The sequence below is a fragment of the Ochotona curzoniae genome, unplaced genomic scaffold, assembly GCF_017591425.1.
Source record: "Ochotona curzoniae isolate NIBS_2020 unplaced genomic scaffold, NIBS_Ocur_1.0 contig_3050, whole genome shotgun sequence".
In the NCBI taxonomy this organism is placed as follows: domain Eukaryota; kingdom Metazoa; phylum Chordata; class Mammalia; order Lagomorpha; family Ochotonidae; genus Ochotona; species Ochotona curzoniae.
The window spans coordinates 739,036-753,077 of NW_024465705.1; the positions used below are offsets into that span (position 1 = coordinate 739,036).

The 14,042-nt window shown below is 46.9% G+C and overlaps 1 protein-coding gene across 1 annotated transcript in view; it reads left to right on the top strand.

The window, feature by feature from the left end:
• MAMDC2 (MAM domain containing 2) overlaps window positions 1–14,042 on the top strand; it is an 82,523-nt gene that overhangs the window by 60,510 nt on the left and 7,971 nt on the right. Inside the window, exons 10-11 of the mRNA XM_040979208.1 lie at window positions 11,787–11,880; window positions 13,839–13,991. Coding sequence (XP_040835142.1) covers window positions 11,787–11,880; window positions 13,839–13,991 — 247 coding nt within the window. The remainder of the gene's footprint in view (window positions 1–11,786; window positions 11,881–13,838; window positions 13,992–14,042) is intronic.

Below are 14,042 nucleotides of genomic sequence, written 5' to 3' on the forward strand. Positions count from 1 at the left end.
CCTGAGCATGAGAGCTTCGCATACATTGGTTAAGAGGTGGAGCTCTTAGTGACTGAGATTTTGACATGAACTTGCTGGAACTTGTGAAAGGTCACAGTCTAACCTCATGGTCACATGGTCCCGGGACCTTCTCTCTGGGCCCCAGGCCTCAAGGCCCTCCTGCCATCAGTGTTCCTGCAGAGGCTCCTGCTTCACAGCCGTCCTCTCAAACAGGAACTGTCCAGCCACCTAGCTTCGACTCTTTCCCCACCCCCAGATTATTCTTCCATCACACTGTTGAGTTTGTTGAGTGCATATCCCAGTCTTAAAATAATCTCATTTGTTCATTTATTTGCCCATTCCTGTCTGTATCTTTTTTTCCTGTGAAAATGTAACCTCTTTGGCACCAGTAGGATCCCTGGGCTTACCAGTCTGCTGCGGGCACAGGCATCTTCTGTTATCTTGTTTCATTCTCACAACACTGCTGTAAAGGGACTAATGTGTCTCCTTTTAGAGCATCTGGCATCAGAGAATGAAGTCAAATTAGCCCAGGATCATCCCACTGTTTCGGTGGAAAAGAACAGCTGAACTGAGAGCTGTCACACAGGGCCTCACGGGAGGGAAGAGAGCTCCTGCCTGAGCTTTGGTCTTCCCTGTCTCATTCCCAGAGCAGTGCAGCTGGGCAATTCCCGGAGCAGCTGGCCAATTCCCGGAGCAGTGCAGCTGGGCAGCAGCACACAGCTCGGGGCGGAAGCTGCGTAACGAATGTTCTCTCTGTGAGCTGGCACGGGAGGCCTCAGCGGAGCGGGCTGAGGGGCAGCCTGGGCAGAACAGTGGTGAAGCCCCAAGTCTCAGTCCCTTCCCTTCCTTTCTCCTCCCTCCATCCTGGCACCTGCAGGCTGTGTTATCTAGGATTTCCCACCTGGCTTTCCACTGTCCATGTTTTGTTATTTTTCTCTCTCCTGGTGAGTGCTTAACCAGCCTGTTTTAGGACCATGTACTGATTAGATAACAGTTGCTTTGTATCACCCCAGAGAGTCTAATCTACCTGAAATGAAAATATATAGCCATGTTTAAGGAATGTTGGCAATAACAAAAATTCCTTTTATGCCGTTCTAGCACACTAGCTGTATGAGCAGATCCTGTGTAATCCTAGCTGCCAACATCAACAGGGGCTTTCCCTTCACACTTTGCAGTGTTTGCCAAGGCCCTCTGCAGAGGAAAGCTCAGGCAGAAACTCACGGACATTGGTCAACATCACATTACATGTGTTCCTGGCAGAGCCAAGAGGTAGATCTAGGTGATTTTTGCTCTAGAAAACTTGCTCTCTGTACTTTGCCTAAACGCCTTCCGACATTCTCTCGGCTAACGTTGAAAGTGTAGATAAGGTGAGAAGCAGAGGCCTGAATCCCAAACCTTCTGACGCAAGGTACTTTAGAAATGAATCCTTGGAAGGATCAAAATTCAGGATGAGTCAACACAGAGCTGTAGGTTAGAGGGAAGGAAGGCAACCTTCGGACACGTAGGTTCTGGCAGCTCAGGGCTTCATGGCTTGAGCGACCTGTGACCTTGCAGAATCTCCTGGCCTGTGTAAAATGGATGTACTTGTAATTCCTACCTTGTCAGATGACAGCGAAGGTTAAATGAGATGTGTCAGGTAAAGCTTTTGGCATAGCGCCTGGCACATAGGAAGAGTCTGCAGAAGTTCATGGGAAATGAATACAATGAAAACATTTTCCATGAATTTCAAAGTTTTCTGCACAAAATTTACATTAAGTTCCAGTTTTCCATGAGTTTTCTGAAGAAATAGCATAATAACATGAGATTTAGCTGAGCAGAGAAAGACGTTAAAGAACTTTGTTTTAGCATCTTGGTCCTCAAAGGGTTCCATAGACAGCGCTTAACATAGTGTGAGAATAATTTTCCTGTGGTTTTCACTGGAAAGTATTCTCTAAAGTAAAAATCAGGTTAGAGTTAAATATTTAAACTATTTAAAACTAGTTTCCTTTTTAAGACTTATTTTATTTCTACTTGGAAGGCAGAGTTACAGAGAGATGTAGAGACAGAGAGAGAAATATTCCATTCACTTTCATTTCCCAAGAGGCTGTAATGGCCAGAGCTGGCCAGGGCCAAAGCCCAGAGCCGGGAGCATCTTCCCGGTCTCCCACATGGATGCAGGCACCCAAGGACTTGGGCCGACCTCTGCTGACTTCCCTGGCCATCAGCAGGGAGCTGGACCACAAGTAAAGCTGCTGGGACTTGAACCAGCACCCATATGGAATGCTTGGCACCACAAGTGGAGGCTTAGCCTGCTTTGCTAGATTGCTGTCCCCAACACTAGGCTCTCTTTTAAAAACCAATCATGAACAGCTTCCTTTTCCTTTTTAACTGTTTGAGAAACGGTTTTCAAGCTTTTATTTATTTGAGAGGCACGAAGAGCAAAGTGCGCTTGCATTCACTCCTCAAATGTCCACAAGAGCCGAGGCTGGGACTAGCCAAACAATGAGCTGAAAACACACGCATGTCGGTGTGTGCAGGTGGCAGGAGCCCAATTACCTGAGCCATCTCTGCTGCCTCCCACAGCCTGCGCTAGCAGGAAGCTGGAACTCGGAGCCAGAGCCAGGAACAGATCCCACGTACTCCGACGTGGGCTGCTGGTGTCTGAACCACTGGGCTCAGTGCTGACGCCTTGGAAATATGTTGAGGGAACATGACTCATGCCATACTATTCTGGCTTGGTTTTTCCCTGGTGCTTCATTAAGCAGGAGCAATGAATCAAGGGTTCATCTCGAGATTTCCACTCACCACAGAACAATTCACTCCAGAAAGCCAAATGCCAGGAGGAACTGCAGAGTGATTGATAAAAATCCCATCATGATCCAAATCTGTGTTAATGCTTGCTCAGTCACCACATCACCTAGAGTGCATCCTGTATACCTTCCAGCCTCAAGCTACTCTTCTCTTTAACAAAGAGCTTTCAGTGAACTGTAAATTAGGAGGAACTCAATATTGTGTTCATTAAGCATTTCTTTTTTTAAAAAAAGAAGTGTTAAACTGCACATGATGAGAGAATGACCAGGCATTTGCTTCCATGAGGCTCACTGAATGATCAGCTCCACAGTCATTAAAATCTTCCTGATGAATCCACCGAGTCCACATCTTGACCCTTCCAGAACTGAAAAACAAACTTGAAAAATCATGTATGCATTTAAGGGAAGGGCTACAGCTGGCTAGTCTGAAATGACATCGGTTTTTTTCCACTATGGGAGAACCTTGGTCAGGCTTCTTCTTATGCCACAGGGAATACATTTCACTGGAGTTATTCCATTGGCCAAGGGTCATGTAGTCAAGTGAGTTTGGACAATTTTGCATACTAAGTGTCTGTGCCTCAACACTCGTGCGAGGAGACACAGAGCATAGTAATATGTCACAAACCCTGGATAACGTCTCCATTAAACCTTGTTGAAAGTCACAATTCTCTCAAAGCATTGGACCTGGACTCTTCACAACCAAGTCCCATGTAGCTCCTGCTAGCGTTAGTCTACTCATCATGCTGCGATGGTCTACTGACCTGCCCATGTACTCAAATCAGACTCTGTGCTTCCAGGGAACAGAGGACGTCCAACTTACTATTTTTGTTTGTTTCTACTGCCAGTACAGTTTCTGGAACAGAATGGGCACTTAACTAATAGTGAAAGAGAACTGAACTATCAGTACATAGAGGCAAGGAAAAACAGCACCATTCCATCAAGGGCAGAATAAAGATGAAATGTTTTTTCCCGAGAATAAGAAGCAATCTCTTGTTGCATAGCACCTGTTCAGTGTTCCTCCTGCAAGGAGTTCTGAGTGTGAATCCCTAACAGGGAGAGGATTCTGCAGGGAATGGTGTAAACACTTGCATGGTCACATGTACTGAGTCGGCTTCGAGGCTTTCTGTGGTATCTATGAAAACCAAAAGCTGTGACTCTGCTCTCAGAAACAGCCTGTCCTCCTAACTGCTCTTCCCAAGGACAGATTTGTCCAGCCCTCTCCAAAATTCTCCCAAACCCTTCTCTGTCCCCCCAACATGGCTTCCCTAACATGCATGCTATGCCCAAGGTCAGTGTTAGCGTTGCTCCAGTTCAGACCCTTTCTGCCCCTGCCCCCCGGGCCTTTCTGATCCCTAGGAATCCTCAGCACAAATGGAGCAGGCAGGACTGTTGGCCAACGTCTGCTCTGTGCTGTTGGGAAACCCTCCAGGTCATGTCTCTCACTGACTGTCTCCTTCTCCATCCCAAATGTCCACATCCACTTTCCATTTCTCCTAGCAAGTTTCCAACACGTGCCTCCCTGCCTCATTGTCAGGATGTGACCTCCAGGGTCTCTCTTCCAGGAAGTGAGGGCATCCAACACGAGCCCTTTCACTTCTGGCCCTCTGACTCTTCACCGGCCTCTCCTTATCTCCTGATCCATCTGACAAAGGATGTGTTATCTTTGCTGTTAATCAGAACTGACCCTTCCACATCTGTTTGATCTTACTCTCCTCCCTCCTCTGAGATCTTATTTCATGAATTATTCCCTCTCTCATAAGTCTTCCATCTCCATTAGTCCTTTACACACTGCCAACATATGCTGGTCTCATGCATTCAACGCAAATGAGCAACAAACCTTCCTTTCATCTCAGTGCCCATTGACTGTGCCACCCTATTCCATTCTGCCAGCTTTCAAACTCCTTGAAAGACTCATCTGCAGTTACGTGTTCCAGTGCTCTTGCCCATTCGTCCAGTCCTCCCTCTGCCCTCATGCTCTCCTCCCCCAGCACTCCTTCAAAGGCTTCATCAACAGCCAAGTAGTTCTCAGCAATCCTGCTACCAGGAGTTAAAAAAAATCTTAATCCTCTCTCACATTCTGCCTTAAGCACCCCTTCCTCTTTGAACTCTTCATAACTCACTGCCTGGTGTTTTGTGTGCTTGAATGGAATTTGGATAATAAAGAGCCTTAGGTCATGAATCTGGAAGTTTGACTTTAAATCTTGTCTCCAATATTAACAATGTAAATCTAGGGACTGGCACAGTGGCCTAGCGGCTAAAGTCTTCGCCTTGAACATGCCAGGATCCCTTATGGGCGCCTGGCTATGGCAGCCGGGCAATGTGTGGGCTCATATATGACCAACTCCACAGTTGCTTCTTGAAACTCCCTTCCATCATAGCAGCCCAAAAGATCTGAAAAATAATGCAGGTTTTGAAGTCTATGAGTTGAACGATTTGGATGTTTACCACCCAATTAACAACGAAAGGATGTGGCTGTAGGCATGTGTTCCGTGGCCACGTTCCCCCGCTCCCCAGAGTGAAGAAGGCTCCCCCGAGCAAAGCAGACTTTCGCTCTGGGGAGAGCTGAGAGCTGGGCAGTCTTTGTTGTTCTTCAAAGCCAAAAGTTGAATTAAATCAGATGACTCCTTCAAAAAAGGAAAGGCAAAACAGATGCGTCTGTTAAGAAAAAACTGTTGGTCAGCTAAAGGCGTATTTAAAAACACATGATCATTTTGTCTTTTGTGTAGTATGCAGACCAAATATAGCATCTGCAGGAGGCGTGCTGTTACACTTGAGCAGCAATTTCCTAAAATATGGCCAGGTCCCAAGAGTGCTCAGTCCCACCCTCACTTTGTTAGAGAAAGCTCCAGTCAGCCAGTCTTCAGGGAATCTGTCAAAATTCCACCCTTCGTGCCTAGGTCTTATTATTGGAGGTTTTGGTTTTATTTTGCTTTATGTTTTTATATTTTTGAATTTTATTAGAACTAGCAGTTAAATAAAGAAACCCAATTACATTATCTAGTGTATACTGCAGTCGTGTCAGTAGTATCTTAATGAAGGGCTCTGGGATTGCCCTGACTTGAATTATAGTGATTTGTGACTAACGATTCCACCAACTCTGTAGTCAGCATGTCCAAATTTATCTGTGCAAACTTCAGAGGATTTTAACCTCATCAGAGGCAAAGTTAAATTTAACCCAGAATCATGCTGCCTGGTAAATTGTTGAGGTCCACCACTCACAAGAACTTAAATAGGTTTGTTTTATGAACATGAGTAATTTATGGTAGTGCTGGCATTGGATCGAAATGTTTCTATCTTAAGACAGAAGGCCATTTATGGCAACTGTCGTTTATATGTCAATTATAGGTCTCAGTTGAGGCAGTTCAATTTGTAAGGTACCTGTCTACTATGTCCGCCAAGCAGGTCATGGAAGCTCCTTTAAAAGGCAGTGAAATTCAGCCAACACTTTGTTCTTTCATACAGAGTAGCCTTGAACTATCCATCAAAGATTTTATTTCTCATATTCCACAGTTCCTTATGAAACTATCTTTCCTCTTGTGGCAAATCCTGTTCCCTTGTGTTGAGTAACCCTTAAACTACAGTACATCATAAAGCCAAAGTCATTAACCCTGACTCTTTTCAAACCCAACCTGACGTGGTTTGAGAGTGGATCCCTGGCCCACCTGCGCCTGCCCTTTTCTGGCCCCTTCAATCAGGAGCTTTCTTGGCCCCAACAACTAACCCACCACATGGACCTCCATGTAGACTCTCCCTTCACTCCACAGCCCCAAAGGCCTTTAGAGGAGATTTTAAATCCCAATTGTGGAGTTGGGATTTGGGTTCTCCTGCTTGTCATTATGTTGTTTCTAGAAAGTTAGCACATTCTTATTTGACAAGGAAGAAGATGGAAACAGAGAACTGGGTCCCCTGACTACTGCAGTCTGTGAAATGTGAAGTTTGGTCACCCAGGGGTGAAAAGAGAGCGCTCAATCAGTCTAATCCATTTAAAAGCTAGGAACAAGGCCTGATCATTTGTTTTTAAAATAAGATTTTACATATTCCAAAGGCAGAGTAACACGGAGTGAGGGAGAAACGGAAATCTTCCATCAACTGATTGACTTCCCAAATGATCAGGGCTGGACCAAGCCTCAGCAAGGAGCCTAAAACTCTGTCAAAATATGACCCATGTGGATGGTAGAGATGCAAGTATTTGAGCCATATTCTGCTGCCTTCCCATCACCTTAGCAGGGAGCTAGGTCAGAAGTGGAGCAGCCCTAGGACTCAAACGGATGCTCCAATATGGGATGCCAGCATTGGCAGGTGGCATCTGAAACGTGCTGTCCCACTACACCTGTCTGGGCCTGGGCTTTTGACGTACAAGTTAAGAAACTGATTAGAATATCCAAATGCTGTGTTCAGGTGACTGAGTACATCTGATCCCCAGCTCTGGCTGCTGACTCAGTAGCTTCCCGCACTGCGGACCTGAGAGGCCCCAGGTAATGGCTCAGGCAGGTTGGGTTCTCATCGCTCACTGGCAGATCCAGCTCCAGTTCTCAGCTCCTAGCTGCAGCCTGGGCTCAGCCGCAACTTTTGTGGGCATTTGAGATGGGAGCTCACTCACTTTCTCTGTCTCAAGTAAACAAACAAGCCTTTTCTTTCAATAATATAAAGAACTGTCTTGCTGTGAGTGAAAGGAAATCCGTGGTTTGAAGTGAGCAGTGAATCCCAGAATGAGGCGTCCCCTCTGAATGTGTTTGAACATATTTAGCATTATGAAGAGTTAGCGTGTGGGATTGTGGGTCCTCATCTCCATCTCCCACTGCTCTGACTAGTGAGTCTCAAGACGGCGAGCTCTTACCTCTCACCGGGTGCTGGGCAATGTCTGAGACGTTGTTGATGGTCACAACTTGGGAGTAATACTGGCATCTAGTGGGTAAAGGCCAGGGTTGCTCCCAGGAACAGAGCATGCTCTCTCAATCAAGGATGATCTGGCTCAAAACTGTCCACGATGCTGTGGTTGAAATGCCCCGTCGTGGGCGCAAGAGCATGTGCAAGTCCTGTTTTGAGTTTCATAAAAAGTAAGTTAAGTCTTACTTAACTATGCTTACAAAAATAATTACATAGCTCTCTAAATATTCACTGCCTGTTTGAGTTGCAAAGATAGCCTAAGGCGGTGTTCTTGACAATTAATATTCTTCATAAAAAAATTCAACGCACTACAAGTTAACCATGGATTGGAACTCTCAGTACAGATTAATTTACACCAACTTAATTTGTTCCTGACTTTTTAGGAATTTGTGTGAAATGAGGAACCCATGTCTAAGAGACATCACTTAAGCTGTCATCTTCTCTCTTGTGTAGAGATAAATTTACATTTTAGCTAAGATTCTTTTTCAATCTTTAGACATGTTCTAGGTGCTCTGAAATAATATCCAAGATGATGTAAGTTCTGTTTTCCAGAAAGACCTATAAGATGCATAAGAGATTAATCCCTCTAAGTATATAATCAATGAATGATCCCATTTTTGTCACATTATTTTAATTTTTTTTCAAAAATTTTGTTTGAAAACCCATAAGATGGATGCAGAGAAATCCTCCATTGTTGGTTTGCCCCTCAGTAGCCCACCACAGCCAAGGTTGGCCCAGGCTGGAGCCAGCAGCAGAGGGCTCCAGCCACGTCCCCAACAGAGGTGCCAAGGGTCCAGTTCCTGTCATCTGCTGTCACCCAGAGCCTGCGTCAGGAGGAAGCAGGACTCGAACCCAGGCTCTTTGGGTGGAAAATGAACTCGATAGACCACACACGCTCATCTTGTCATGTTTCTTTTGTGTCTTGGGGGGTGCTGACACACAACCATCGATTAAATTCCAGGGTTGAAGGCATAGTTTGAATGTGATCAGTAATTGATGGACTATGGGGTCTTTTATCAGGCAGATCATGTGGGCCAACTAGTGGTTCAGGTGTGGGAAAGCTCTAAGAGGAATGCAATGTAAGAGCCTATTGTTCTCCTAAACATCTTGAACATCTCATTCCATCCCACTCAAAAGGAGATGGCAATTTTGTTACGCTGGGTCAGCCTAAGTAACCAGTTTCTGTAATGCCTGGTGACAATTTTAACCTCAAGGATTCTATTTTTAGCAAGAAAACAAGACCTTTTTATCTTTCAGTCAAATGGCAAGCCAGATGAGACAGAGAGTCTCTGAATTAATTGCTTAATCACAAGACGCCACAAAGCAAACAAGCAAAATGGATATGTGAAAATGTCAGGGAAAACAGATAAGAGTACTTAAACATAAAATGGTTTAATGCACCAAGCACCATGTACCCTTGGAGGAGATTTGCGGAACGCTCCTGGTGGGCACACCCCTTCAAGCTGCAATGGGTCTGGCGACTGTTGCTCTGTCAGCAGTGAAGCAAATGGTTTTTCACTCTGAGAGAGCTTCCAGCATCTGACGCCTCCTCGGTGAATTCTTGTAGGAAGATGGAGTCCTAATTAGGCAGCAATCGAAGGTCTTAGCAGTTACTCCCCAGAAGGTGTGCTGTGTCAGCTGCCAGATGTCAACCTTGGCTCAAGTCTCAGATCCGAAGGACATCATTCGTGTCTGATGGTGTAGCTGTGTGTCAGCGTGTGGGAAGTAATGGGCTCCTCGCTTTCAGCCAGCCACTTGGCTCGAGTGCAGCTTGTGTCACAAGGATAAGCTCAAAATAGAGTTAGGGCTGTCAAAACACAGCCGTATTAATCATAACTAAAGTTTACTTCGATCCACAAGAATATTAATACAGCAAGCTGCACACAGAACACAGGTGTATCCAGGAGATGTATCTTCAGGTGGAGATACACAGGTGTATCTTCAGTGTGGAGCTGCTGTGCACTGTATGTGTTCTGTTTATTCAGTAACTGCAAACGACACGTGGTATCAAGCCCTTTCATACACATCTTAAAAAAATAAAAACTTCAGTTTTACTTAATTTCAATGAAATTTCTAAACTCTTTTAAAGAAATATTTACATATATGTGTCTGTGTGTGTGTGTGTGTGTAAAAGTAGGCTTTACAGAGACAAGAAACAGAAGGAGGGGATCTTCCGTCTGCTGGTTCACTCCCCAAGTGACCACAACGGCCTGCACTGAGCTGATCTGAAGCCAGGAGCCAGGAGCTACTTCCAGGTCCCCCACATGAGTTTAGGGGCCCATGGTCTTGAGCTTGCTCTGCTGCTTTCCCAGGCCACAGGCAGGGAGCTGGATGGGAAGTGGAGCCGCAGGGATTAGAACCAGCGCCCACATGGGATCCCAGAGCTGCAAGGCAGAGGATTCGCTGTGGGTAACTTCCTGGCTCCCAGCTTCAGGTCAACTCAGCTCTGACTGTGCATCATTTGGGGGAGTGAACCAGCAGATGGAAGACCTTCTCTGTCCCTCATTCTCCCAGCTAAAACTACCCTTCATATAAAAATAAATAACTCTTTAAAAACAAAAAAGAACAAAGGGACCCTGTTAATAATGCAAATTTAAGATGTAACATTTTTGAATATTAGAAACTTAAAAAATAAAGTCAGATGTTTCCATTATCCGTAGTTGGGTTTTATTTCTGCTTTATCGTTCTTTGTCCTTGAATTGAGAGCTGTACTTGAGGGATTAGACAGGGACAGTAGGAGCTTGTACTAATTCGGTATTAAGTTACATGCATAAAGCATTTTGAGGACTGCAGATGTAAGCAGAATTGTAATATAAGCATGTTAAAGTTCTCTTTCCTCATACTATTACGAAAAGTAGCCTCTAAAATTGGCCTAATGAGAAGAAATTCAGAACTTCTCTCTGGAACCGTGAATTTAATAATTTACAGGTTGGATTTATTTCTCCCTCTCACGCAGCAGTTAAATGTGTGGGCTGATACACAAGCTGCATTTGTGGCTTTTACTGGTGACACCAACTGGGGACGGGATCTTTGTCTCTGGAAGTGGAAAGGCTGGCCGGAGGGCAGGTCCCTGGGCCCGCGCCCACAGCGTGCGTGGAGCTGACTGCCACAACGCCAGCAGTGTTTGTCTGTGGAAGTGGAAAGGCTGGCCGGAGGGCAGGTCCCTGGGCCCGCGCCCACAGCGTGCGTGGAGCTGACTGCCACAACGCCAGCAGTGTTTGTCTGTGGAAGTGGAAAGGCTGGCCGGAGGGCAGGTCCCTGGGCCCGCGCTCACAGCGTGGAGCTGACTGCCACAACGCCAGCAGTGTTTGTCCTGGAAGTGGAAAGGCTGGCCGGAGGGCAGGTCCCTGGGCCCGCGCCCACAGCGTGCGTGGAGCTGACTGCCACAACGCCAGCAGTGTTTGTCCTGGAGATGTTTGAGGGATACTTGGAGAGCCACCCTCTCAGTGCGAAGCTTGTGTGTTCTCTGGGGAGAGTGTCTAAAATCCAACCAGCTCTTCACTGTCAGTCACTTAACCTCATGTATACTGTCAATCCTTTAAGAAATGCCACTCCTTTATGCACTAGGATAAACAATTTACATAACAACACTCAGTGCTTTACAAATAATGTTCTGGGCCCAGCACAGTAGCCTAGTGGCCAAAGTCCTAACCTTGCACACATATGGAATCCCATATGGGCACCTGTTCTAATCCCGGCCACCCTGCTTCCCATCCAGCTCCCTGCTTGTGGCCTGGGAAAGCAGTCGAGGACCGATCAAAGCTTGGGACCTGCACCCATGTGGGAGACCTGGACAAAGCTCCTGACTCCTGGCTTCAGATCTGTGCAGCTCTAGCTGTTGCAACTGCTTGGGGAGTGGAATCAGTGGAGAGAGGATCTTCTTTGCCTGTGCTCCTCTCTGTATATCTGACTTTCCAATAAAAATCAAATAAATCTCCTTTAAAAATGCCCTTCCAGGGCCGTATAAACACGGTGAGAGCGCTCTTTGCAGTGCTGCCTCCTGTTTGAGTGGACAGCGATGCTTGCAATCGCTCATGGAGTGCTTAGCAAGTGGCACGGTGTTCTGTGCTCAGTTCCCAGGACTCACAGCTTTGTTTTCATGCATTGCAGGTGGTTTTCATGAGCCTGTGCAAAAGTTTTTGGGACTGTGGACTTGTAGCCCTGGATGATATTACAATCCAGTTGGGAAGCTGCTGGGCTTCAGGTAAGATGATCGTCCCGCTTTGCTTTGCCACCCTGGCCTGTATGTGGCACTTCTGGTTCACCTGAGAACCACATATGCCCTCTGCTTTCTTGGCAGAAGAGCCTCATGGCCACACTGAATAGTTGGGTTTGGGTTTTAGAGATGACATCCCAGGGCCCAGCTCAGTGGCCTAGTGGCTGAAGACCTTGCCTCGAACGTACCAAGATTCCTTATGGGTGCCACTTCTAATCCCAGCAGCCCTGCTTCCCATCCAGCTCCCTGCTTGTGGCCTGCGAAAGCAGTGGAGGACAGCCCAAAGCCTAGGGACCCTGCACTCGACACTCCCCCGAGAGGGCCAGGGGACAAACCACTGGACCGTCTGCCTTTACTGCTCCAGCCGCATCAGCAGAGAGCCGGGTCAGAAGCAGGGCCGCCCGGTCACCAACTGGAAGCCGTATGAAATGTGGGGTGTCTGGAAGCAGCTCCACTTGCTGGCCACAACAAGGGCCCTATATTGATTTCTTCAACAGGAAAATAATACCAGTCTACACCAGAGAATACTCTTCATGTTTATTTAGTAGTGCTAGTCAAAATCAAATGTAGCAAAATGTTAATTAGGTAAAGGATGTAAAAAGCAGGCTAAGTATTAGAGAAATTTGTTAACAGTTTAGGTATATAACCAAGCTCAGTGAAAGGAGAAGTCTCCAGTAAATTAGGAAATATAAACATTACAATAACTATCTGGTGCCATGGTATAGCAAGCTAAGCCTCACGCTGTGGTGCCAGTATCCCTATGGGGGCTGGTCCAAGTGCTAGCAGTTCCATTTGCGTTCTGGTGTCCTGCTAATGGCCTGGGGAGGCAGCAGAGGTCCATGTACCCGCATGGGAGACCCAGACAGGGATCCTGGTGCCTGGCTTTGGACCGGCCCAACTCCAGCCAGCGTGGCCACTTGGAGACTGAACCAACACATAAAGACCTCTCCCTCTCTCTTTGTAGCTCTGCCTTTCAAATAAAATAAAAGATAAATCTTCAATAATAGTAAAGTTTTTGAAAGCAACAGCCAAAGACATAAATATTTGTACTTGGAAGTGATAGCAACCATCTAGGTAGCAAAAAAATATATATAAATTGAATTAATATTTATGAAGCCCTTCATGCCCTGAATGCTTTGCCCATCGTCTCCTGTAGTTCTCACCAGCCCCTGGAGCACTGTTACCACTCCTGGGAGCACTGGGAATGCTGGGGCGCCGAGCGGCCGGCTCCTGTGTCCCGTGGAGCTGTGCCCCTGCAGGTGCAGCTGGCTTCCACGCGGTCTCCCCTTCTGCCAGCACAGCATTAGGGCTGGCCTGAGTGCGTGACTCCGCTCATCTGCATTTCTGAAGAATGTTCACGCGTTGCATAACCTTATCATCTTCCTTCTTTCCAGTTTCAGAGCTTTGGAAGTTCATGCGCATGAAGAAACTTTTTCTTGAAAATAGCACAATGTTTTCTAATCTTAGAGTTGGTGGCAGGCACAGAGAGGGTGGGGAAACAAGCTCCATTCACTGATTTACTCCCCAGATGGCCGTGGTGGCCAGCACTGACTTGGGGTGGTCTTTGGACAAATGCGGTTACTTAAGCCGTCGCTGCTGTCGCTCAGGGCCTGAATCAGCAGGCAGCTGAAGTCAGCAGCCAGGGCTGGAGTCCAACCCAGGCCTCCAGGGTGAGACACTGGTCAGCAATCAGCATCCTAACCGCCAGGCCAAAGGCCTGCTGGCTCCGTGCTTCAGATCTGTTTCTGGCTGTTCTCTGCCCCTGTGGCAGGACTGCTGGTCATCAGCAGACCCCGGCTGGAAGCAAGAGCTGAGGGTGGATGCCACTCTGCGTCCCTGGCATATGCCAGCTGATACTCGGGTGCAGTGCTGGCTGCCAGCAAGCCGTGTCATGCACCTTCTTGGCAAGCATCCCGCACCTGTGACACCTGCTGTTTCCTTTGCAGAGAGACTCCCGCCCCCGCCTGGAGAGTGCACTTTCGAACAGGATGAATGTGCCTTTACCCAGGAGGAAAAAAACCGGAGCAGCTGGCACAGGAGGAGGGGCGAGACGCCCACCTCCTACACGGGACCCAAGGGAGACCACACGACTGGGGTAGGTGAGTTACGCCACGTGGTGCTGTGTCTTAAGGAAACCTGAAATAGCGTAT